Source organism: Procambarus clarkii, chromosome 24, assembly GCF_040958095.1.
Source record: "Procambarus clarkii isolate CNS0578487 chromosome 24, FALCON_Pclarkii_2.0, whole genome shotgun sequence".
NCBI classification, from domain to species: Eukaryota; Metazoa; Arthropoda; class Malacostraca; order Decapoda; family Cambaridae; genus Procambarus; species Procambarus clarkii.
Genome location: NC_091173.1, coordinates 5596359 through 5623326, shown reverse-complemented (window position 1 = coordinate 5623326; position 26968 = coordinate 5596359). Strand labels below are relative to the sequence as shown.

At 44.2% G+C, this 26968-nt stretch overlaps 1 protein-coding gene across 7 annotated transcripts in view; it reads left to right on the top strand.

Annotated features, from left to right (window-relative positions):
• The window catches only part of LOC123761783 (uncharacterized), a 235395-nt gene that overhangs the window by 21064 nt on the left and 187363 nt on the right, over window positions 1-26968 (top strand). For all 7 annotated transcript variants that reach the window (XM_069330505.1, XM_069330506.1, XM_069330504.1 and 4 more), the window contains exon 3: window positions 22433-24998. In XM_069330505.1, coding sequence (XP_069186606.1) covers window positions 22433-24998 — 2566 coding nt within the window. The remainder of the gene's footprint in view (window positions 1-22432; window positions 24999-26968) is intronic.

Below are 26968 nucleotides of genomic sequence, written 5' to 3'. Positions count from 1 at the left end.
AGCAGGATTGTGGTTATAATTAGTGTTGTGCGTAGTATTGTGGAAGGAAGAATTTTGATGAGGGAAGGAGGGCGAGAATTGAGGTAGCCTCATTGTGTGTGTGTGGCTGCCACTCTTGTTTTGCTCACCATACTAGCTTAGTGGTTCGCTATGGGCAACACATATGTACATGGGTATATATAGTGTGTGTATATAGTGTAAGAACAGCAACAGGAGAATGTTGAGAGGAGCTATTTTGGTGAGGGAGGTGACGTAATCGTAGCGTCGTCTGCTGTGTGATTTTTCATGCAGTGTATGGTGGCCACTGTACTGTTTGGACACAATACCGGCTTACTTGCATAGTTCTGGTAAATAAAACATGTAGATAGGTATATAGAACATGTGTAATAAGAACTATAACAATATGGTGGGAGGAGCAATGTTGGCGAGTAAGATGTTGGAGTGAGGGAGACTGGCTGGGTGTGGCTGCTCTCACTCGAGGTGTTCTGAATGTGTTCATGGCCAAATGCTCCTATTGGCCCATACGAGGCAGCTGCTATTGGCCCATACGAGGCAGCTGCTATTGGACCATACGAGGCAGCGGCTATTGGTCCATACGAGGCAGCGGCTATTGGCCCATACGAGGCAGCGGCTATTGGCCCATACGAGGCAGCTGTTATTGGCCCATACGAGGCAGCTGTTATTGGCCCATAAGAGGCAGCTGCTATTGGCCCATACGAGGCAGCTGCTATTGGCCCATACGAGGCAGCTGCTATTGGCCCATACGAGGCAGCTGCTATTGGCCCATACGAGGCAGCTGCTATTGGCCCATACGAGGCAGCTGCTATTGGCCCATACGAGGCAGCTGCTATTGGCCCATACGAAGCAGCTGCTACGCGATGTTCTGAATGTGTTGTTGGTAAATGTATATAGTGTGTGACAGTGTATAGTGTGTACATATGTTGTAAATATACATAAATGAACATGAAACATTGGTGTGAATAGCTGTATGATGGGAGGGGCAAAGTTGGCGAATACAATGTTGGAGAAGTGAGGGAGGGCTGACTGGGTGTGACAGCTCTCACTCGCGGTGTTCTGAATGTGTTGATGGTGAATGTATGTAGTGTGTGACAGTGTATAGTGTGTAAATAGATTGTATATATACACAAATTAGCATGATACATAGTAAATATGTGCTGCATATGTGTACACAAGTTTCATGCACGTAACACAGTGTCTACGGACAGTACGGATGTTGTACTGCGATATTATAGTGTACGTGTTCATTATACATTTTATTGGCACATAAAAACAATGAAAATGTATTTGGAAAGGTGCGCAAAAAATGAACGAAAATATATTCGCGGCAACTCGCGCGCCCCGCCCCGAGCGCCCCACCGCCCCCGAGAGCTTACGGCACGGGCACACAGGGAATGATGACGTCACGCCCCAACTTCCGGACCCCATAGCAGCCAAAGTAAGTACAATTTCGAGTTTTTTTTACATACCCATACTGAGGAAAGTGTTTTTGACACTTTAAAAAGAAAAAAGAATTTTTTCCAGAGAATTTATTTCCTGCGCACTGCGGTGGTGTCACATTTGGAGGCAACGCAGTTAAGGGGTTAAGAGTTCGGGTTTGGCTTACCTCGACGACTGGCTGGTGTGGGCTCCCAGCCAGTCCGCATGTCTGTTCGTCAGGGATTTGGTTCTTTCCCAGCTCGCCGGGTTCGAGTTCTTGACGAACTGGAGGAAGTACCATTTGCTTCCCTCTCAGGTTTGGACTTTGCTAAGTCTTGTGTGGGGACTCTCGGACTGCTTCCTTGTCTCTCCCTCCTGCGATGCTGTTGTGGCTGTAGTCCCGCCTCCGGCTGTTTTTGGAGGGCACCCGGGTCACACATTGGTTGTTCGAGCAGCTGTGCAGGAGCCTGAACTTTGCCGTGCTGGTCTACTCATCAGGTCGGATCTGGTTTCGGCTGATGTTCTGGTTTCTTCAGGGTTGTCCCTTCTGCCGATTTCGCGATTGATGGGTTCGGATCCCGGGAGTCTTGCTTCAGCTGCTGCGTCATCGGCTACTGCATCGCCGGGCTTCCTCTACGGGGTTTTCAGGGTTCTGTGTCGTGGCACCTCCCCGAGCCCTCGCTTGCTTGATGTGTTCACGGATGCCTCGTCTCTCGGCTGGGGTTTTGTGACAAGTGCTCACCAGGCCGGCCAGGGTTGGTGGGGTCCATCCTTCCGCTGAGCTCACAGCACGGCGCGGAAATTTGCGGCGGTGTGGCATTCGCTTCAGAGGATTTGTCGCTTGAGGAGCAACGATCTGTCTCCATTCAGACTGCTCCCTGGTGGTTCATTGCCTGAACCGCGGGGGTTTGATGCGGTCCTTCTTTCTTTGGGGCTGGTCGCTTTAGGTGACTCTTCTGCTGAGTTCTCGGGGTTTGGCTCTCCTGGCAGTTCATGTTCAGGAGGTGTCAAATGTCCTGGCGGATGGCCTGTCTCGGTTCATTCCCCTTTCCATGGAATGGACCGTCAACGCCGACTCATTCAGTTGTCTCTGCTGGACGTACGGGTGCCCAGAGGTGGACCTCTTCGCATCGGCGTGGTCGAGGTGTCTTCCAGTTTATGTGGCGCCCTTCCCAGACTGCGAGGCCGTCGGGGTCGATGCCTTTCAGCTGGACTGGTCGAGGTGGAGTTACCTGTACCTCTTCCCACCAGTCTGGTTGTTGCTCTGGATCCTGGCTCGGTTGGAGACTTACCCGGGGAGAGTAGTTCTGTTGGCTCCTTAGTGGCCAGCCCAGCCCTGGTTTCAGGTGCTTCTTGCTCGATGTCCGAACCTGAGGGTCTTTCCGCGGCTACGCCTCTTTCAGCAGATCTTGAGATTATCTTGAGTTGATTTTGGGGCTTTTTAGTGTCCCTGTGGCCCGGTCCTCAACCAAGCCTCCACCCCCAGGAAGCAGCCCATGACAGCTGACTAACTCCCAGGTACCTATTTACTGCTAGGTAACAGGGGCATCAGGGTGAAAGAAACTCTGCCCATCGCTTCTCGCCGGCGCCCGGGATCGAACTTGGGACCACAGGATCACGTGTCCAGCGTGTTGTCCGCTCGGCCGGCCGGCCCCATCGGTCCGGTCCGGTACATGGCTGGTTCGATCTTCTCCACTCTTCGCATCTGGTCTTTTTGACGCGGGTGTATCAACACTTGTATGCATGGGAAATAGGCTTACAGGTTTTGGAAGATGAGAGAAAATGTCAGCACTGTGGAGAAATGCCTGACAGACCACTGGAACATTATCTAACACAGTGCACAGTTACAGACCTATTAAGATTTCAACTTCGATTCAACAGAGCAGAAGTTGTTAAACACATATGGCAAAATATTACTGAAGCAACCATACGAGTCATAAATACTCATACTCCGCCCAAGTAAGACAGAAACAAGCAACACTTAGTGGGCCAGCCAGAGGCTTAGGGCCTGTGCAGGAATATCCCTGCAAAAAAAAAAAAAACACTTGTAAGGTGATCAGGTGGCTTTGTTGATGGTGTCCCACCTGCAGGTTTGTTCTAGACGGCAGTATAAAATTTCCTCTAGGTCCTTTTAGCATTTTTTTTGTCTCCATAGGTTGTCTTTGATTTCTGATCGGGTTGGTTTGTCCTTTCTCTCTTGGTTGTTTCAGGACCGTCATCTTATGCCAAATACTATTGCCTCGTATCGTGCGGCGCTGACGGAGCCGCTGCAGCTTGCATTCGGGGTGGATGTCACTTCTGCTCTGTTCCGCAAGCTTTCTCGGGCGTTGTTTCACCTCTGGCCTGCTCATGCGCCGCCTGAACCATCCTGGTCGTTGGACAGTGGGCTCTCTTTTCTCTCTCCTCCTCGGTTTGTGGTAGCCCCCTCGGTTCAGGACTGTTTTTCCTAAGGCTCTTTTTCTTGTTGGCATTGGCCTCTGGGGGTCGGGTCGGGGAGCTTCATGCTCTCCTCCAGCGCAGGGGTTTTTGCTCTTTCGGTCCTGGTGGTCGTTTTGTTCGTTTGCAGCCTCCTACTCCTTTTCTGGCGAAGAATGAGTCTGCTGCTTTCTGAAGGGGTCCTTGGGTTGTTGATGCTTGGTTGGTTCAGCCGGGGGTGAATCATGTTTTGTCCAGTTATGGCTCTTCGCCATTATCTGCGCACCACGGCCTCTGTGGCAGGCGTGCTTCGGCTTGACCCGGTTTCCCTTTTTCCCTGTTCCAGGGCGCGGGTCTCCCAGGACGAATGTCCATGACATTCGTAAGTTCGCGGCTTTGGCTGCTGTTTTTGGGAATACTTATGTCCTAGGCTGACATTCGGGCAAGGGGGTTTTGGAGGTCGAACAGGGTCCTGGCCGCACGGTATCTCATTAATGTTCCTGGCCCTTCTTGGGCATGTGTAGCCTTGGGTCGCAGGTTGCAGCCAGTTGTCTCTTCTACGAGTTGAGGAGCGAGTGACGATCGCCTCCTGGGTAAGTCCCTCTTTTTCTTTATCTTTGGTTTAGTAGCTCCGGGGAGCCAAAGAGGTTCTCCACAGAAAAGCAGCGTTGAATGTAATGAAACACCATTTTCTGGGTGAGGCCCGGAGGCTCCCCGGCATCCCTCCCTCCCTCCCCTCCGGTTTACGTTTTTTTTTTCGCGTTTTTGATACTCGGCTTCTGAACTGAGGAGAGTTGCCGGCATGGAGGTCTGGGATCCCCCGTCTCTCTCCGGAGGAGGGGGGGGGGGTTGCACAGACGGATGCACGGCGTTTGTGGTGATGTCATACTCGTTTACTTTCCTTGGTTTTGATTGTTGCTAGTTGCTGTTGCTAGTTTGGCTTTCAGTTTGCAATTTATTTGATCAGTAGTGTGTTTTGGAGTTCCTGCCTTTGTGGGTGCCTGACCTGGTTGATGGCAGACAATGACTGCTTCCAATTACACGGGGTGTCTTTAGCCCATTGCTCCTCGTGCCTCTGTTGAGGGGGCCAGGTTCTGGCTTTGGTACCCGGTAGGCCTAGTGTGGGATATTTGGGCTTGATTCTGATTAATTAATAATTAAAGTAGTAAATTAAATTACGAAGGACCACCCGCTTTTAAAGTAAAGAGGGAAACTGAGAATTTCAGATCATTAGATAAAATTCTAGAGAAAACCAGTGACTATGGATATAACTAGAAAGTATGATCATAAGAATAATTAATGGGCTGTATTATTAAAGAAACAAACCTCAAACACCTACATTGGGGGGTTATTACTGGAGGTAAGTACGTCCAGGAATCAGTGTGGTTCGTTCACTAATTCAATTAATAATAATCTAATCCTATAAAGAATGCTGAATATAATATCATTCACATAAAGAAGAACATGAATATGAGCATAGTAATGAGTTACAGTAAATCACACATTAATATCAAACATTCTGAATACATCAAATTGCAAGGAAATGGATAAAAAGAAATAAGCCTTAGCTGGTAGCAGATTCCTTTAGATAACCATGGCAGTCCTCTTAATCTCCAAGTCTGGTACACTGACGAATGGTACGGTTAACATGGAGAAGACAGCATGAGGAATTCGTCTCTCGAGCTGCAAGATAAATAACTACCAGTAGCAATTGATTTAACTAATCAATTCATATTCAAAACTATTAATATCTACAGATGGAATTCTAATCACCTGTTATTAGGTGTTATCTCGCCGCGTGACGAACAATCACCCCGCTATTATTAGACCTGTAAATGATGCATCAAATAAAGGGTACTTAGCTGTGGGCACTGTATAAGTATTAAGATTGCCGTAATTTCGCATCCCAGGCTCCGGTGAACCTATCCTGGATTGTGATGCGTTTCAAGCTGGCTGATCACGTGTCGTCAGGAACCAAGTCTAGGGGTCCCTCATTTAACACCAGCACTAGTTGAAGATATTATCTGCAAGGTCGTTCACGCCTCACAGTGGCGGCTTTCATCTGAGGATGAATAACACCTGCCCGATTTGCTGGGCAATGGCGTCTTTTATGAGTACGGTAAGCACAGTTCTGCCTCCTTTCGGCTCTGCACGTGTCCGCGTACTGAGGGGGATGGCGTCCCTCCAACCCACGCCGAGTCGACGTTCATAACACAAATTATTGTCTTGAACATTAATATTTCTCGCATTCGCGCTTGAAACGTTAAAGACTGGACGGGTTTATTATTTAGAGGAACAAATTATTATTATTTACCAATTTAAGAATAGTAAATATATAAGGGAGAGGAATTAATGTCTCCCCATGGCATTCATTGATGACGTTAACTCTATCGCGAGGTAGACGCTATGATTCTAACGCTCTATTCGGCTTTTAGTTAGAGAACAATTCGTCTGCAATCAGTTGTCATACAGAATGCTTTAATTATGGAGAATCGTATTTAATTCTCACACAAATTGGATATAATGTGTTTACTGTAAGGAAATCTGACGCAATACTGGCGTCAGGTGACGTGAGAATTCTAGCCTAATGCACAGATGAATTATTAGTACATGAGAATTCTACGAGTTGTTAATTTTACTTACTACAATATTTAGTATGGTTAGTAATAAGTAATGAGAATATAACAATGTTGTATTCGGTGTTGGAAATATCCAACATAACTCCGGGGGGAGAAACCTAGGGTCGCAGTGTACTGTGTTGTACTGACCTATCCCGAAGTGATATTAAGATTAATACATTAGTATGTTAGTATGTTAGTACACACATAACGAACGTCCCGGATTTATCAAGGACTTACAAGGACTTGAGTCTTGCTATTTACATGTCAAATGAAACATGTTGTTTGTAGCCTACACAATATTTATAGAATTTAACTCTCCCAATTTAAACTAACAGAATCTACTGTGATGCGATATCCTGGGTCATAGTGACGTGTAATGTTTCGTTACGTGATATCACATCGTAGCATCATCACAGTTTTCTCAGTGGGAAGTGAAGGAAATTAATCTTCTTCCGAGTTGTAATAGGCTTGCAGTTTCCCTTAGTGGAAACATGCATTAAATATTGAGACATTAAATGATTAAGTTATTGGTAATCAGGAACACTCTAAAGCTCAGAATAAACTCAACAACTAGGGTCGCAGTGACATGTATTAGGTGTATTACGTAGCTGCTGAATCGTAGGTAAACTCAGAATAAGTTCCTAAGAACTGATAACACTATTGTATGATTATACAGTAAAGTGTTATTAGTCATTTAAGATCAAGGAAACTATGACACTTACAGTAAAGTCACTGTCTAGGGTCGCTGTGACTTGTAACTATTGGGTTACTAGACAATATCATCACGCAGCATCACGATCACCCCAAATTCAAATGAGGAAGTTGAATTTAATGTGCACTGCCGTGCAGTAGTCATGCTGACTGATGGTACAAATAATTTGCTAACTAGCTAAAATAATAGAAAAGTAGAGAACTGAAAAGTTTATTCATTAAAATCAAGGAAAATTCTGAGTCGACAGTGAGATTAGTAGCCTAGTCATTCTGACTTATGAGTTAATTAAATGGCAGCTCATAGGCTTGACACTGTAAACTTGTTTAGGACGAAATCACCTTTACATGAATTTGAGTTTATTAAATCAGTCTCTATAAGTATAGTCAACTGTAATTAATGGTGAGTACAGATTAGGCTAGTACTCAGTTGACACTAACTAAAGTCCCTAAGCCTACCTAAATAAATGGTTTGAATTTCTAACCTACCTAAGTAAGGGACTAAGCTAATTGTGAGCAAAAATGTACTCAAATTAACATAGTGAGCAGTATTGAGCTCATTGACAGGGTGAGCTACATTGAGCTCGTTAGCAGTGCTAACAGGGTGAGTTGCAGTGATCGTCAACAGTGTTGACAGGGTGAGCTACATTGAGCTCGTCAGTGCTAACAGGGTGAGTTGCAGTGAACTCGTCAACAGTGTTGACAGGGTGAGCTACATTGAGCTCGTCAGCAGTGCTGACAGGGTGAGCTACAGTGAGCTCGTTAGCAGTGCTAACAGGGTGAGTTGCAGGGAACTCGTCAACAGTGTTGACAGGGTGAGCTACATTGAGCTCGTCAGCAGTGCTGACAGGGTGAGCTACAGTGAGCTCGTTAGCAGTGCTAACAGGGTGAGTTACAGTGAACTCGTCAACAGTGTTGACAGGGTGAGCTACATTGAGCTCGTTAGCAGTGCTAACAGGGTGAGTTGCAGTGAACTCGTCAACAGTGTTGACAGGGTGAGCTACAGTGAGCTCGTTAACAGTGCTAACAGGGTGAGTTACATTGAACTCGTCAACAGTGTTGACAGGGTGAGCTACATTGAGCTCGTTAACAGTTAACAGGGTGAGTTCAGTGAACTCGTCAACAGTGTTGACAGGGTGAGCTACAGTGAGCTCGTTAGCAGTGCTAACAGGGTGAGCTGCAGTGAGCTCGTTAACAGTTAACAGGGTGAGTTCAGTGAACTCGAATTAACGAGGTGGAGTTTTGTCATTCAGTTATCATGGCGAGCAATATTAAGCTCGTGCGCATGGTGAACGAGCACTCATATTATTACGTTAATTCTAAGGTGAGCTATGTTAAGCTCAGGAAGCATGTTAATTAACAATGCTAATGTTTAACGATAATGCATTAAACATATTAGTTCTCTGTAAATTCACTTACATATTAGTAAGTGCGCAAGTTTGTTCGTGCTGCGCTCCTACACTAAATAAGCAGAAACGAAAGAAAAACAACTCAAACAATTAATGCAAGTATTTATCACTAACTCTTAGTGCAGAAAACATGGTATTAAGAAGGTTTTCTTGGCAAACCTTTAAGCGCAAGTATAGTGGACCAGTGGTCCTAGTGAATTTGTTACTAAATTCAGGAAATGCCAGTGGCATTGAGTGCTAGATTCTCTAGCCTAACATTATTAATTCCTAGGGAGTACTAGATTCTCTAGCCTAACATTACAATTTAACTAGGAAGACTGAGTGTGGTCAATTACTACTTGTCAAGAATAATTCTAGGTCTGCAGTGAATTCAATGGGTTGGTCGCTGTGACTTGTACTTGTTTGAGTACGGACCATTGATTTTCACTGAGAGCTATGAAACATCTCGGCGAGTATCAATTGTATTACATTCAATCTGAGTTTATTACTCAGCTGTGTGTCTCCCTTTAGCTTGTTGCTGGAGAATTGATTTACTGCTGACTAATTTATTATTGTTGGCAGGTTTAGGCTTGTTCACATTCAGAACTTTACCAGTAAGTAAGTAGCCTCCTGCAGATTGGAGCATATTCATTCCCAATCGTTTAACATGTCCAGTTATGAACTGGTAATAGTAGTCGGCTCCTACTAGTACATCTACATTGTTAAGGCGGTCAGACATTAATTTGTTGTCAGCCAAATTAATTTCACGTTCCTGCAGGAAGTGGGCTGTGTACCCCAGACCCTTAATGTTTAAGTCTAAAGGTATTTGATCTACAACAATGGCTTGGACAGCCTTGGCTTGACTACCTAGTCGTACAAGCGGTTGAACTACTGAGTATTCATGGGTTCCTCGATTTATCATGAACCCTGACAAGTTTAATTTTACCTGTCCTATTGGTTGTAAATTAAGTGCCTCTGCTGCCCTTTGAATAATGAAAGTTCTCTGGGAACCTTGATCAAATAGTCCACGTATGGTGATCTTGGCTCCTCTGTTCTTCACTTGAAGTTGGGCAGTAGGCAAGGCAGCATCCACTTGAGATGCTTGGGAAGTTACGCTGTACACATCTCGCACCTTGCAGCACTGTACTTGTGTAGATTCTCTACGTCCTATTCTAGGATTGACATAATTAGTTCTAACTAATTTGCACAGTGCAGCATGATGTTTGCCCCTTCTACACCTATTGCAGGTGTTCAGTGGGGTGTCACAGCTGTTAACATTATGTGGTTTGAGACACCTAGTACATTTGTGTAACTGTTTGAGTCGTCTGACTCTTGTGTCTCTATTAGGATAATTAGTACATTTGTACAGAGAATGTTTTTGATTGCAAAACAAACACATTCCCCATCCTGCAGATCGTTTAGGGCTTACCGGTTTAGGTAAAACAGTATTTGCAGGTTGTGGTGGTTTTGCTGTTTGCATTTGTTTGTTATTTATTCTCTTGTGAGTACTTGGTGTACTCTGGGGAACCATTAACAGGCTCTTGGGAGTGCTCTTTGGACTATTAGGTCTCTTAGGAGCACTTGTGGAATTATTAGCAGTGCTCTTTGGACTATTAAGTCTCTTAGGAGCACCTGTGGGACTCTTAGGTCTCACTGATGAATCAGTGTCTGACTGATTCTGGTTACATTGATTATTAGCACCTTTGTTACCTAGTGACAGTGTCACTTTAGGAGTTTCAGGCAAGGAAACTGATGTAGGTACAGTTTTGGTGCATTCAGATTTAGCATTAATTGCTTGGTCTGCTGTATGATTGCTCATATTACGCAAACCTGTGAATATATCCTGCATTGACAGGGTATTACCATTCTGGCATACATATAGTTTATTAAGTGTGTCACCAGACAATTTTCTCTGGATGATAATTTTAGTCATCCACTCAGTAGTTGGGTGATCCACCTCTTTACTGAAAGAATTTATTAGTGACTCAAGCTGAAAACTAAAAGTTTGTAAAGAGTCAACTGATTGCTCTGGTGAAGATAAATTTAATAATTGGTGCACAAGGTTTATAATAGTCTTCTCATTGTTAGCACTTGCTTTAGAAGGCTGTTGTGAGCAATTGTGACCATTACTTGTGTTGCTTAAGGCTTCTTGCTTAGCCTCAGCTTTGATTACAGCTTCGGCTGCTGCTGCAGCATTAGCTTTATCATTTTCTGGTTCAGATTCACTGATCATTGCAGCTTCACTTGTTTCATCTGCAGCTTCATTTGTTTCTCTGGGTTCTGGAGATAAGCTAGTTAATTCAGTAGCATTATGTATTGAACTTATAGAATCCAGGGAACATTGAGAAGAGTGGCCTGAAATTTGATCAGTCTCTGTAAACAAATCATCACATGAAGCTGTATTAGATGAGAGGTTAGAAAATGAAGGTTGATCTTCAGTTATGGATCCTGTGTAGTGATCAGTATTGATTAGAGGATTCTCCTCTTCTTGAATTAGTTCAGGTATCTCATCTGAACTGAGTGTTAACTTGGATACAGGTCTATTAATGATCTGATCCACCCACTCGGGAATATCTTGTCTCGCAAGCACCTCCTTATATCGGTCTAAACTGGTTTGAACGGAATGTTCATAGTTATCGAGATCAGAATCTGTTAGACGTAAGTGGTCTGAGACAGTATGACCGGCCTGGAGTAAATTCCTGTGGGACTCGATTACAGTCTTGATATAGTCATATTTTTGGATGGCGATCCTTATGGAACTTGCTAGTCTATAGACGTCACCTGGGTCAGTTTCGACACAGAAATGACATTTCATAAGCAGTTTTCCTAAGGGACGTTGAAGAGCTGTCAAGAATCTTGCATTCCTTTCTAAAGGCTTCATTCTTGCGGTAAATTGAGCCTGATAGGGCTTATGTAGCTAGTGGTATAGCTATAGTGTCTGCTCCTTGATGCAGAGCAGGTATAATTATTGACAGCCTGATAAGGCTTATGTAGCTAGTGGTATAGCTATAGTCTGCTCCTTGATGTAGAGCAGGTATAATTATTGACAGCCTGATAGGGCTTATATAGCTAGTGGTATAGCTATAGTCTGCTCCTTGATGTAGAGCAGGTATAAGTATTGACAGCCTAATGTTTCTTGAGGCTGGTTGTAATTTACCTCATTTAGAGGTTAGCTACCTACCTAATAATAAGCAACTAAGATTTGAGTGGTACCTTGGTCTCACTACAGGTGTTCCTCAGCTTAGCTCTTCTAAATCAGCCTCGGATGGGTAGTGGACTTACAGTAACACTCAAAGACATACATAGAAATATGCAATAAAATAATTACACAATAAATGGTTAATCCCACCCTTGATAGGGTCAGCACAAAAGAATAATATATATGTCACTAACTAGCTCAAGCCTAGTCGTGCGAATTTCTACTTGAGAAACTACAACTATATTTAGTCTGTGCTTGTGCCAAATTCAACACAATCACAGCCTAAATTGCTACCTAATGAAGGTTGGCAAAGATTATATTATGGTGCAGTAATGTGCAAATAATTGTGCTGTGTTTTTGGGTTTTTTGTATTTTATATAATATACACTTGTGTAATTATGTGTATAAGAAATTAAATGAACACAAAAGAATTAATTGTGTTTGGCAAGTATTCTACTGCCGTAAATATTATCTAACTCCTAAATGTACTCCTAATTGTGGAATAAAATATTATCAGGGTTAGTAATGATTAACTAGTATGAGATCAGTAATTTGTTAGTATACTGGATCCCTAAATGTTAATGATCCACTGACTTGAGTGAATCAGTAATTATAACATGGATTCAGGCTATAATGGACAGTCTGCTGACAGCCATATATTGAAGCATTGGTATAGCCTAAATGGTTAACACTTAATTGGTGTTACCCCCTCCCCGCTCAGCTCGTTGTCGCCGTGTGGGGGCTTAGTGGGCGGCTGCCGGAGTGTGATGCTCCTTGGGACAGTCCTCTGTCCTTTTCTAGCCTTGTGCTCCTGCTGCTGTCCTCTCCAATTCTGCTGGGCATCTTTTCCTTTTCCTTCTGTTTCGTTTTTCTCCCCCCTCTTCTCCTATCTGCTTGCCGTTTCCTACCGACCTTTTGCTCGTTCTGGTTCTTCCCTTGGACTTCTTCTATTTTGACGCCCGGGTGCTTGAGGAGGCATACTCATGCACCCGTAGAACTGCAGTACCCGACGTCGAGAGCGAGGGGAACCTTTTATTGTCAATCCCCACTTCGTCACTGAACCCGATCTCGACGGACTGTCGGTTTCTTAAGGTGGCGTTTGTGGGGCGTATACTCGCGACGCACCCCTAGGAGGCCCCGACAAGATCGGCGATAGCTTCTTGTTGGGTGTCCTGCCTCTAATTGTGGCTCCATGGTGGGTGTGGGGGCACATTCGTGAGTGAATTCTTTCTTTCGTCAAGATGATTACCCCTGCTTCGGCTTCTTCTGGTTTACCTTCTCAGGCTCGTGGGGTGGGCGACCAAGCCCCCGAGTCGGTCCGTATTGGAAGACCGGGCTCTGTAGCCTCCGCTGCATTGGGCCCCGACCTTGCTCCTCCTTTGGCCTCTCTGACTCCTTCCTCTGGCTCCCCTCCCTCCTCTGTGGTTGGGTCGAGCCCCAAGCCCCCAGTGGTGACTACCTCGTCCCCTGGCGCGGCTCCTTCTCTAGTTGTAACTACTGCGCCTTTTAACCCCTCTCTCTCTGGGGGTTCTCACCGCCGTCCTCGTCACGGCCGCCCTCGCTCGATTCCTTCCAGTTCTGCTACCTATCAAGCCTTGTTTGGTCCCGCTTCGTGGGCCAAATATTTTGATCTCCTCCCTCTTGATTCTGCGCCTCCTGACGATTTCTCCCTCCATCGACATCTCATTGATTCCGTGGATGCCTCCATTACTTTCAACCCCACTCGTCTCGGTACACGTGTCGTTGCTGCTCCTTCTCAGGATGCTGCTTCCCGCTTGGCTGCCTTGTCCTGCCTTGGCGAGACCCCCGTTCGGGTCTCGAAGAACGTTCAGTTGAATGCCAGTGTTGGCACTATTTTGCTCCCGCCCCATGTTGCGACCGGTGTTCGGGACCTGCGCGACTGCCACGACGATATTCGACATATCCTCGCTGCCCAGGGCCACTCTATTCTCCAGGTGGACACGTTTACTCGTCCCCCTCGTGGTAGTCGCCGTCAACCCCTCCGGGTTGTGAAGATTACCTTTGATGGTAGGACCCTCCCACCCTCTGTCATTCTTGCTGGTGCCAGGTGCTCTGTCCAGGAGTACATTCCTTCTCCTCGGCTCTGCAACAAGTGCTGGAGGTTTGGGCATGGTGCCCTCCGCTGCTCCGGGACTGTCTCTCTCTGTCCTTTGTGTGGTGGCGAAGGTCACTCTAAGTCGGAGTGCGCTTCTCCCCAGGCTCGTTGCCTCAACTGCGGTGAGGCCCATCCTACCTTCTCCCGTGCGTGTGTCCATTACAAGCTTGAGGCAGCCGTCCTCAACTTGAAGCACCGGGAGCGTTTATCTTTTCCTGAGGCGAGGCGCCAGGTTCGCCGGCTCCCGCCTTATGCTAATATCTCTTATGCTCGCGTGTTGCGCTCTTCCTCTCCTCGTCCTTCCCGCCTTCCTCAGACTCACAACCGTTTCCGGGCCTTGGACCCTGATGCGCCCACTGCCCCCTCCTCTGTCCCTTTGGGTTCTTTCCCGAAGGATCCTCCTCCTGGTCCTCTGTCTGGGGTTCCCCTTCCTTCTACCCGGTCTGTCGTGTCTTCTGTGTCTTCTTCCTCGTCCCCCTCCGATCCTCCTTCCCATCCTCTTCCTCCATCTATCGGCTCTCCCCGCCGCCTGTCGGTGCGGGCGGATGTCCATCGCTCTCCTAACGGCCGTCGTGTGTGCTCTCGTTCGGCTTCTCCTGTTGAGACACTGGAATCCGTTGCCCGGTACGTAGTTGCTGGGACACCGGTCTCTTTAAGTCAGAAGCGTAAGCCTGGCTCCTCTCCTTCCTCTTCCCCGGCGGGTAAGAAGGCTTCGCTTTCTTCCTCAGCTCCTCCTTCTGGCTCTGTTGCTCCTTCCCCTCCCGTTTCAGTGCTTGCGCCCCCTGTTCCTGCTATGGAGGTTTCTTTGGCCCCTGCTTCCCTTTCGGTTGCTGCTCTTGCTGGGGTGCGCTCCTCTCTTTCTACTCCCCCTCTTCCTGCTGCTGTCCTTGACTGCTCCTCTCCGTTGTCTCCTCCTCCTCCGGACCCTGCCCGCCCACCTCTGATCTGTTCTCCCGTTTCCTTCCCTCCGTCTTTGCTCAGTTTACCCATGCCCCCTAACCCTGACTTTGCTGACCCTGATCCCGACCCTGATATTCTTTAACGTGCTCTGTTGGTCTTTCGCCTTTGTTTCTTCCTTGTTCTCTGTTTTTGTCCTTTCTCTTCTCGTCGTTGTCCATTCTTCAATGGAACGTTCGAGGTTATTACGCCAATTTCCTCGAACTCCAACTTCTGGTTTCGCGGTTTTCGCCCCGTTGTGTCTGTCTCCAGGAGCCAATGCTTGGTGCTCGTCCTGGTCGTTTTCGTGGCTATTCCTTTCTCTCCCCCCCCCCAGCCATTGCTGGGGCTTCTAATTCTTCTGCTCTCTTGATTCGGGCTGATGTTCCCTTTGTTCCTTTACTTTTTCCTTCGCCTCTCCATTGTTCTGCTGCTCGTATCTTTGTGGGGAAATGGTACACAGTTTGTTCCATTTATCTCCCCCCGAGTGTCCCGCTCTCTCTTCCTGATTTGAAACACCACCTAGACTCCTTGCCGGAGCCTGTGCTCCTGCTGGGTGACTTCAATTGTCGTCATTCTCTTTGGGGTGACGTTCTGACGAATACCCGGGGTCGCCTCCTTGAGCCGTTTCTCCTCTCTTCTTCCCTGTCTCTTCTGAATTCTGGTGAGCCCACTCATTTGGACTCTCGAACTCGCACCCTTTCTTGTCTTGATCTTTCTCTCTGGTCTTCTTCTCTTTACTTAGATTTCACGTGGCAGGTTCTTGATGACCTCCATGGAAGTGATCATTTCCCCATCCTTGTTTCCTTTTTCTCTTTTCGCCCTTCCCTCTCTTTCCCTAGGTGGCAGTTTGCTAAGGCGGACTGGACCCTATTTTCCCTCAGTGCTACTCTCTCTGACCTCTCCCTTCTGCCCCTCTCTCGCGCTCTCCTCCTTTTTCATGACACTGTCTTCGACGCTGCCCTCCGCTCTATTCCTCGCTCTTCCTCTCGGGGTCCACGGAAGTGCGTTCCCTGGTGGAATGCGGACTGTGCTCGGGCTGTCCGCTGTAAGCGTGCAGCCTGGAAGAAGCACCGCCGTAGGCAGACGACCGATTCTTTTCTTTTCTTTCGGAAAGCGAGTGCGGTGGCCCATAGGGCCATCCGTACGGCTAAACGTGAATGTTGGGCATCTTATGTCTCGACAATTACGTCCGAAACCCCTCTGGCCCAGATCTGGAAGCGTATCCGCAAGATAGCGGGTAAGTTCGTTCCCGATGTTTCACCGGTCCTTCACCTCCATGATACTCTTGTGGCGTACCCGTTGCAGGTCGCTTCCGAACTGGGTTCCCACTTTTCTTCTGTTAGCTCTGGTCTTCATCTTCCCCAATCTTTCCTTCTTCGTAAACCTGTCCTTGAGTCTCGTCCTTTAGATTTCTGCACTCATCTTCAGCTTCCCTATAATGATCCCTTCTCTCTCTCTGAACTTCGTTCTGCCCTGGCCCTCTGCGGTTCTACGGCGGCGGGCTCCGATGGTATTCATTATGAGATGCTTCGCCATCTCCCTCCGAGCACGTCTCAGTATTTACTGAGTCTGTATAATCGGATCTGGGAGTCGTCGTCAGTCCCTGAGGACTGGCTCGATGCCGTTGTCCTCCCTGTTCGCAAACCGGGGTCTCTGGGTACTTCCCCTAAGGACTTTCGCCCTATTGCTCTCACAAGTTGTGTCTGCAAACTCTTTGAACGTATGGTTAACATTCGTCTGATGTGGTTCCTGGAACACCATCACCTCCTCTCCCCTTCTCAATTTGGTTTCCGCAAGTGCCGCAGCACGACAGATGTCCTGGTGAACTTGGAGGTCTATATTCGTACTGCTTTTGCTGCGAAGACCTCCGTTGTTGCCGTCCTTTTTGACCTAGAAAAGGCTTACGACACCACTTGGCGTTATCATATCCTATCTCAACTTCATTCTTTTGGCCTTCGTGGTCATCTCCCTCTCTTTCTCCGCAGCTTCCTCTCTCGTCGTTCCTTTCGGGTGCGCCTTGGTACCGCTCTGTCTCCCTCTTTTCAGCAATACGAAGGTGTGCCCCAGGGTAGTGTTCTGAGCACTACTCTTTTTCTGGTTGCCCTCAATGGTCTTCTTTCCTCTCTTCCTTCTGGTGTCTTCTCCGCTCTCTATGTCGATGATCTTACCCTTTGTTGTCAGGGTGATGCTTCGCCTCTCCTTCAACGCCGGCTTCAACTTGCAATTGATGCCGTCCCTGGAAACACAAACCGAAACTGTCTCTATTTTCCGCTTGTTACAACTTATAATAGAGTTGTTACATCTTGGCTTAACGTGTTTATGACGTATTTGAACGTTGTTACAACTTGCTATATTGGTTGTTATAACTGGTTAGGAGGTGTTAAAACTTGTTCGAACGTTGTACCAACGTCGTAGTTTCGGTGTGTGTTTGGAGGGGTGTCGTCTTGGGCCACAGGTCATGGCTTCAAGTTCTCTACTTCTAAGACTTGTGCCATGACTTTTACACGGAAACGGGTTGTTCTTCGTCCCTCTTTGTCACTTTATGGTCATCCCCTTGAATACAAAGATTCCGCGAAGCTTTTGGGGTTATTCCTTGACACTCGTTTGTCTTGGTCTCCCCATATCTCTTACCTCCGTGTTGAGTGCTCTAAGGCCCTTACCCTCCTTCGGGTCTTGTCCCATACTTCTTGGGGGGCAGATAGGCGCACTCTCCTTGCTTTACATTCCTCTCTCGTCCTGTCTAAGCTCGATTATGGTTGCCCTGCTTACTCGTCTGCTTCTCCTTCTACTCTTCGCCGTCTTGATGCTTTGCACCATACTGGGTTGCGCCTCAGTTCTGGTGCCTTTCGTTCGACTCCCGTCCTTAGCTTGTTTGTTGACACTGGCTTCCTGTCTCTCCAGGACCGCCGTGATCGCTACTGTCTTCGCTATCTTGCGCGGTCCTTGCAACATCCTTCCTCTCGCCTCTGTCGTGCTTTAACTTTTACCCCTCCTGCGGTTCCTGTTCCTCTTCACCACCTCCCTCTTTCTGTCCGGTTATCTCGCCTACAGGATTCTCTTTCCGTTCGTATTTCTGATGTTTCTCCTCGTGTTGTTCCTTCTTTGCCCCCGTGGAGGGTCCCTCTTCCGCGGTTTTGTACATCCTTAACTCGTATCACTAAAGCTTTTACCCCTCCTACGGTTCTAAAACGCCTTTTCCTCGAGCACTTTTCTTCTCACTCCCGCTCCGTTTCTGTCTTCACCGATGGGTCTAAGTCAGCGGACGGTGTTGGCTACTCTGTTGTTTTTCCTGATCGCACTTATATGTGTCGCTTGCCTCCGGAGACTAGCATCTTTACAGCGGAACTTTATGCTATTCTCTATGCTCTTCGTCTCCTGCTTTCTCGTTGTCAGTCTTCCTTTGTGGTTGTTGTTGACTCTCGTAGTGCCCTCATGGCTCTCGGGTGCTTTAATCCAGTTCATCCAGTAGTTGTCGAGATCCAGCATTGGCTGTTTCTCGTTCACAGTAAATTTAAGTCGGTTGAGTTTTGTTGGGTTCCCAGCCATATTGGCGTGTCTTTAAATGAGCGTGCGGATGCTGCCGCTAAGGAAGCTGTCCGCTCTTGTCCCATCTCTCGTAAAGGCATTCCGTATTCCGACTTTTACCCGGTTATCCATTCCTCAGTCCTTACCCGTTGGCAGGCTTCTTGGTTGTCTGTTACTGGTAACAAGCTACGTACTCTTAAATGTTGTGTTTCCTCGTGGCCGTCCTCCTTGCACCGTAACCGGCGGTGGGAAACAGCTCTAGCGAGGTTGCGTATTGGCCATACTCGCTTAACCCATGGTCACTTGATGGAGCGCCGCCCTGCTCCTTATTGTCCTAGTTGCATTGTCCCTCTTACGGTCGTGCATGTCCTTCTTGAATGTCCTGACTTCCAGGACGAGCGTGTGTCTTGCTTTCCGACCGCCCCTCGCGGTCACCTGTCCCTCGATAGAATTCTTGGTGACTTGGATACTTTTGATATCGTTCGCCTTATGCGTTTTTGTTCTCGTATTGGCATCCTTGGTGATATTTAGCGCCCTCTGATTATTTTGCGTATTTGATGGTGCTACATAGCCTTCCCGGTTTGGTGCCTTCTTTTGATAATTACTTACTTACTTAATTGGTGTTAGTGATTAATATAAGGTTATGAGCTGTTGCTCTTGGTGACCTAAGGATTCTACTTCAGTATGAAGTGTAGGTCTAAATGTTGTGGGTAATTGGTTATGACCCACTAAAGCTATGTATAAGGTAGCTGTTAGTGTGATCTAGGCTAACTGATGTGTTACACTGTTAGTTGACACAATTAATTAAATAGTTAGTCTAGATTCTATCACACAAGGATTAGTTATTAATATTTAATATTTTAATTATAAATTTAATGCCTATCTGGTTCGATAAGGACCATAATGTGGGATATTTGGGCTTGATTCTGATTAATTAACAATTAAAGTAGTAAATTAAATTACGAAGGACCACCCGCTTTTAAAGTAAAGAGGGAAACTGAGAATTTCAGATCATTAGATAAAATTCTAGAGAAAACCAGTGACTATGGATATAACTAGAAAGTATGATCATAAGAATAATTAATGGGCTGTATTATTAAAGAAACAAACCTCAAACACCTACATTGGGGGGTTATTACTGGAGGTCAGTACGTCCAGGAATCAGTGTGGTTCGTTCACTAATTCAATTAATAATAATCTAATCCTATAAAGAATGCTGAATATAATATCATTCACATAAAGAAGAACATGAATATGAGCATAGTAATGAGTTACAGTAAATCACACATTAATATCAAACATTCTGAATACATCAAATTGCAAGGAAATGGATAAAAAGAAATAAGCCTTAGCTGGTAGCAGATTCCTTTAGATAACCATGGCAGTCCTCTTAATCTCCAAGTCTGGTACACTGACGAATGGTACGGTTAACATGGAGAAGACAGCATGAGGAATTCGTCTCTCGAGCTGCAAGATAAATAACTACCAGTAGCAATTGATTTAACTAATCAATTCATATTCAAAACTATTAATATCTACAGATGGAATTCTAATCACCTGTTATTAGGTGTTATCTCGCCGCGTGACGAACAATCACCCCGCTATTATTAGACCTGTAAATGATGCATCAAATAAAGGGTACTTAGCTGTGGGCACTGTATAAGTATTAAGATTGCCGTAATTTCGCATCCCAGGCTCCGGTGAACCTATCCTGGATTGTGATGCGTTTCAAGCTGGCTGATCACGTGTCGTCAGGAACCAAGTCTAGGGGTCCCTCATTTAACACCAGCACTAGTTGAAGATATTATCTGCAAGGTCGTTCACGCCTCACAGTGGCGGCTTTCATCTGAGGATGAATAACACCTGCCCGATTTGCTGGGCAATGGCGTCTTTTATGAGTACGGTAAACACAGTTCTGCCTCCTTTCGGCTCTGCACGTGTCCGCGTACTGAGGGGGATGGCGTCCCTCCAACCCACGCCGAGTCGACGTTCATAACACAAATTATTGTCTTGAACATTAATATTTCTCGCATTCGCGCTTGAAACGTTAAAGACTGGACGGGTTTATTATTTAGAGGAACAAATTATTATTATTTACCAATTTAAGAATAGTAAATATATAAGGGAGAGGAATTAATGTCTCCCCATGGCGTTCATTGATGACGTTAAATCTATCGCGAGGTAGACGCTATGATTCTAACGCTCTATTCGGCTTTTAGTTAGAGAACAATTCGTCTGCAATCAGTTGTCATACAGAATGCTTTAATTATGGAGAATCGTATTTAATTCTCACACAAATTGGATATAATGTGTTTACTGTAAGGAAATCTGACGCAATACTGGCGTCAGGTGACGTGAGAATTCTAGCCTAATGCACAGATGAATTATTAGTACATGAGAATTCTACGAGTTGTTAATTTTACTTACTACAATATTTAGTATGGTTAGTAATAAGTAATGAGACTATAACAATGTTGTATTCGGTGTTGGAAATATCCAACACCTAGAACTCCTTCGACTGACTGTTGGCACGGTCTAATATATATACACATCAGCCCAGTTTAGCTCTGGGTCTTACCCAGAAAATGGCGTTTCATTACATTCAATGCTGGTTTTATTGAAAATAGTAGAAATAAGAAGCTGAGAATGCAAAAACAGTAGTCAAGTCAGATGGTAGTGCTGAAAAAGATGGTTGTTATAGTGTTAAATTGCATTACATACACATTCCTAGATTGCCAAAAAGCTTTTCATACAGTTCCTCACAAAAGACAAATATACAAGGTGGAAATAACATGAATGCTCTAAACTGGGTACTGGAGTACTTGACAGATGGAAACAAAGGATCAAAGTCAGAGAGGATATGTCAGGCTGGAGAGGAGTGGTGGGAAGTGGTGTTCCAAAGGGCTCTGTTCAAGGACAATTGCTCTTTTTCAATTCTTGTAAATGATCTCAGATGGAGTGAATTTGTCATATTGATGTTTGCATGTGATGCAAACCTAATGAGGAGAGGACTGTAGGAATGCTGCAAGAAGACCTTAACAAACTTCAAGAGTAGGCAGATAATTGGCTGCTGGATTTTAATCCAAATAAGTTTAAAATAATGAAAATGGGTAAGGGAGATCTGTATTTAATTACACCATAAAGGAATGGCAATTACAAGAAACATTGCAAGAAAAATACCTGGGAGTAGACATAATCCCAACACTGACACCAGAAGCTCATGTGAGCAGAATATAATATATTCTTCAGTAATATCAGATTTAGAGCTCCAGAATATTTGCCAGCTACTATGAGCTATAATAAGAGCAAATTGTGTACACCCTAACAACAAAAATTGGGGTTATAATCTTCTTGGCAACTCTAAGATTGCCAGCGAGTGCTTAAGCAAGCTACTGGTTGGCTTGTCTGCAGTCTTCTCCTGCCAGATGGCAACATTTGAACAATGGTCTAACTCACCTGCAGCCTTCTCCTGCCAGATGGCAACATTTGAACAATGGTCTAACTCACCTGCAGCCTTCTCCTGCCAGATGGCAACATTTGAACAATGGTCTAACTCACCTGCAGCCTTCTCCTGCCAGATGGCAACATTTGAACAATGGTCTAACTCACCTGCAGCCTTCTCCTGCCAGATGGCAACATTTGAACAATGGTCTAACTCACCAAACTCCTCACATTAATTTTCTGACAATATATTGCACCTGTCAGGTGAAGAACCAGAATAAAGTTTAATGACTTGTGTTCATCAGCTGAAACTTTGTTTATCAAAGCAGTGGGTTTATACCTGTCTATATATGACTTGTGTGTCATAGTGTGTTTTTGTGTTTTGACCCGTTTCTTTACAGCTGGTAGTGCTCAGTAGTGGTTTACTTGGTGAGGGTACCATTTTTTCATGGTTCTTTGCTACCTTAGCCTTAGGTTTACTTGATTGGTACTGGATGTGTGGCTGTGGGTTGTTTAGTTTCTCACCAGGTTTTTAGGGTTTTAGGATTTTTAGGGGTTTTTGCCTTTTTTTGTGAACATTGCTGTCTTCCACAAACACAATTAAATTTATTTTAAACCTATTCAGATAATATTTGTTTTGCAGAAAAACTGTCATGCTGAAGTTGGTTGTAATGAGGAGCATGGAAATGAAGAAAATTCAGGCGACTCTGATGTGGTGGCTCTTCCGCCAGAAGATGGAGCCGATACAAACTGCCTCTCAGGTAGTGGTTATGTTACTCCTGATTTGGACCTTCTCCGTTCAGGGTCCCCAGAATTGTTGGTATCAAGTGAGTCTCCTTCACCTTCTTGTTCCTTAACTAGCTCGGCACCTATTGCGACTAGGCCTAACAGCCAGCCTTCAGTAAGTACAGTGGGAGGATCTCAAGCTCAACCTCATGGGTCTGAAGAGGACTTGTTTTGTGATTTACAAACTTTGGAAACCTCAAGTGTACCAAAAACTCCCAAGAGAAATTCTCAGCAAATATGCAAGATGAATGAGAGCAATTCTCAAGGAAATGAAATGAAACTATGTACAATGTCTGCTACCAACCAGGAAGCTGTTGAAGTAGAAGAACAGGAGGCAAATAATATTACAAGTAGCATTACAAAAGGTAGAAAAGCTTTACAAAATAACTGTCAAATTGAGCCTAGACGATCATTAAGGTCGTCTAGTATAGAAATAGTTCCATCACAAAGTGCCAAGTCGGATAAAGGTCTCGACCAGATAAATCGCCTCTCTCAGCCTCTTCCCTGTAATACCAGAAACAGTTGGCAAGAGGGATATGAAGAAGATGATGGGGTACAGTTATTGTCTCCAATTATTGGTCAGAAGAAAATATTAGAAGGTCTTGCCTCATCTAATAGTACCAGAGAGAAGATACAAAATTTGCAGGATGCAAAGGTGTCCAACACTCTTGAGGTACAGTCAATACAGCATACAATAGAGGCTACAATTGATGATGATGATGATGATGATTTTATACTTCCTACACCAGGTGCATCTCTGAGCACCGAAGCTAATAGATTACAATCTTCATTTCCAGTTGATTCACGACATGGAGAATCTCGGAACAAATTGCAGAAACCTGAAATGTCAGCAAAAGGAATCTCCACAGAGGATGAAAACATAATGATACAGAGTACTTCACAAGACGTTAACTCTTCACCTATGAATAGTAGTTCTAAACTATGTGACAAGGTAAAAGAACATACATCGTGTGCAAACATGGATTTATCAGATAATGAAGAAAATCTTAGTTATAACTTTAAAAGTGATAGAAAAAGAAAGGTAAATGTATTTTTTATTGAAGATAATCCTGATGTCCCTCTCAAGAGGAGGCGACTGGAGGAGGAAGAACCATCTAAGGCCTACTTTAGAAGCAGGAAAGAGCCAGCAAAGGATTGTGTTTTAAGAATTTTGAACATGATTAATGCCATGATGAAAAGCGTTGGGGAATATCAGAGTAAACACATTAGGGATAAAATGAAATGGTCATTCCCACTTACAGTAGATAGAAGATTGAAGGACTCCTTAGAGCGTTCAAAAATACAAACTCGAAAACATGGTCTAGATTTAGATGCTTGTTCAGAAAATGTTATCCAGCATAGGACTCTTAGGAATGCTCATAAAGCAACTGATTCTTATGAAGTGGAATCTCAGATATCAGAAGATTCTTTACCTGATATTTGCATGAATGATGGAAATTGGATTGATGTTCAAGGAAAGAAGGAAAGAAGAAAGAGAGGATTGCATTTAGGTCTTGGTCGCAAACAATCAAAACATTCAGGATTATTAAGTAGAAAAGATAAGTTGTTTAATAGTAGTCAGGATTATGAGAAAAGCTTTGTGTATGAGTCGGATGAAGCTGAGGATTTTGAAATTTTCCCATCTAGTTCGCAGCGTAAACATTCTTCGCGTGGTCGGATAGAAATTGATAAATCTTCAGTGCCAAAGGACACAAGCACAGAATGCACAGAAGTTTTGTCCTCTAAGATGCATCACAGTGAAGTTGAGAAAAATATTGAAGCAGTTGGTACCACAGAAGACATTGAAGTAGAAAGCCACTTATCTGGAGATGAAGATTTATTAGATGTAAACTCAAAAGTAACACCTAATAATAAGAGGAGAAAGGTTGAATCCTTGGAACAATCAGACACATTTGCTGTAAACAAACAGTGTTCTGCTGTGGAAAATAAACGTAAGCGGCCCATGAGAAGAACATTTATCTTATCTGATGATAAATCTTTTGATATTGCTGAGCCCAGCACATCATCAGCTCAGAATGTAGAAACATCAAAGATAACAAATCTAGCTTCTGATGTACAACTGACAACTGAACAGCTGGCATGCCAGCGCATGAGTCCACTAAGTAAATCAGTGGCCAAAGACTCTGGAAACTGTTTAAAATCATCTAATAAGAAAGATTATTGTGGAAAAAAAGTCGATATCCAAAATTGTGTAAGCTCTTCTGGAGGCAAAGATGACCAATTAAACGTTGGACGAAGCAGTAACGTTGAAATTTGTATTGTGGAAGACAACCCCTCAGTTGGTACTAGTGGCTTCAACTTGACCAGAGGTGCCAATAAAGAATCTAGAAGAGGTAAACCTGTTCAAGACCAGATTCGGCCTGCCCCCCTTAGACTGAAGAAAAATTGTCTTAAAAACACAGGTGAGTACTAGTATTCAAGTATTTAAAAACCAAAAAGTTTTTTTTATATATTAGAGGTATGGAAATGTCATAATTCTCTTGGGCATATAAATTGTTCATGGTGTGGTCTCTGTAGAGAATATAGGCATTGTTTCCACATGGGAGCTTTTCTTACCATAAATTCTCATCTAAAAATCAAACATTGAACATAATGAAATGCCCTTTTCTTGGTGGCCTCTGTAGGTTCCAGGTACATTGGCTTTGGTATCACTGAGACATCCGCAAAACTACCAGGCTTCTAGACCTAAATTTGGTGTGTTCATAGGTGAGTGGAGTGGCTTTACTTTATTTTTTGAGGATGAATTTGGATCCTCATGCTTTTCTTACCTTTATGAGCACACCAGATTTTAGTACAGTATTGTGTGTTGTGATCTGTACAATTTCAGAAGCTTGGTAGTTTCGTGAATGTGTGTGGTACCAGAGCTAATGCACCATGAAGCTACAGAGGGCAAACCCAAAAGTGCTGTTTTGTACATGCATCCACCTCAGACTGTGTGCAGTGGCATCTAATAGCCTGGATGACCAGACCACCAACCAGGGGCCAGATTCACGAAGCAGTTACACAAGTACTTAAGAACGTGTACATCTGTCATCAATCTTTGACGGCTTTGGTTACATTTATTAAACAGTTTACAAGCATGAAAACTTCCCAATCAACTGTTATTGTTATCAACAGCCTCCCAGTGCTTCAGAGCTCATTAACTGTTTAATAATTGTAAACAAAGCCACCAAAGATTGAGACAAGATGTACAGTTTCGTAAGTACTTGCGTAACTGCTTCGGGAATCTGGACCCTGGAGACCAAGTCAGAGACTGGGCCGTGGGGACAAAGATTCCTAGAACCATTGCAAGGTAGATGGCACTCTTACACTTGGGGCAAGGTGTTATTTCATTAATCACCAGTCATGGGACTTCCTGTATGAATAGAAATTTGACAGGTCAAGGAGTATCATATTTACAACTTTCACCACATAATTGCTTCAGAATTGAACATGGTCTACTACAGAGGTAGACCAAGACTTGTAACATTTAGGAGTCTGCTAATTATATATTATATCCATAGTTATGTGGCTCTTCTTGCATGATAGTATGATGATAGAGATGGAATTACTAGTGTAGATTTCACTTCTTTGAACTTGTTCGTGCATTATTGTTTTCAAAGAGCTTATAGGCATTCCAATGTAACCAACAGCTTTGAAGGCAGATTTCTTGGCTAACTCATCAGCTCTCGTGCATTTAGAGGCCTATGTGAGATGGAATCTACATGAAATTGACTGTTAACATAATTAACCCATAGACCGTGCAATACATACATATATTATTTGACAAAAAATAATTTAACATAAGTTTCTAAAACTTGCACAAACACTTTATAATTTTTTTGCATAATTAATTATACAAATGTTCTAACTTTATCTAATTGATCACAGCGTAACTTGAAAAACAAGAGAATCAAAATTTTATTTTAAAATTGAATACTGAAAACTTCAGATTTTCATTAAAGAATAAAAAATATGAACTATCACCAATTGTTCATTTAATGTTACTATTCTCTCAGAATAGCATATGATCTTCATTTTCATCAAATTATATTCATATAGGTTTTCAGTATAGTTTACTGTAAAAAAAATCGTCAATAGGGCATTTGAAATATGCGGCAAATTTAAACCAAACAATTTTTTAACTCCATATGTATAAAGTTCATGAAAAATCCATTCTGAAGGGATTGTAGAACAGACAGCTCAGCACACAATATCAAAATAGTGAGAATCGGTCAAAAACTGGAATTTTAGAAGCTACTCAAAGTTGAAACTCTAGTTTCAGAGATAATTGAAGTTGAAGTTATCAGCACTGAATAAAGGTAGTTTTAATTCGTTAATTTAATTGTATGTTTTAATAAACATTGTTTAGCATTCGTACTCGAATATGTGA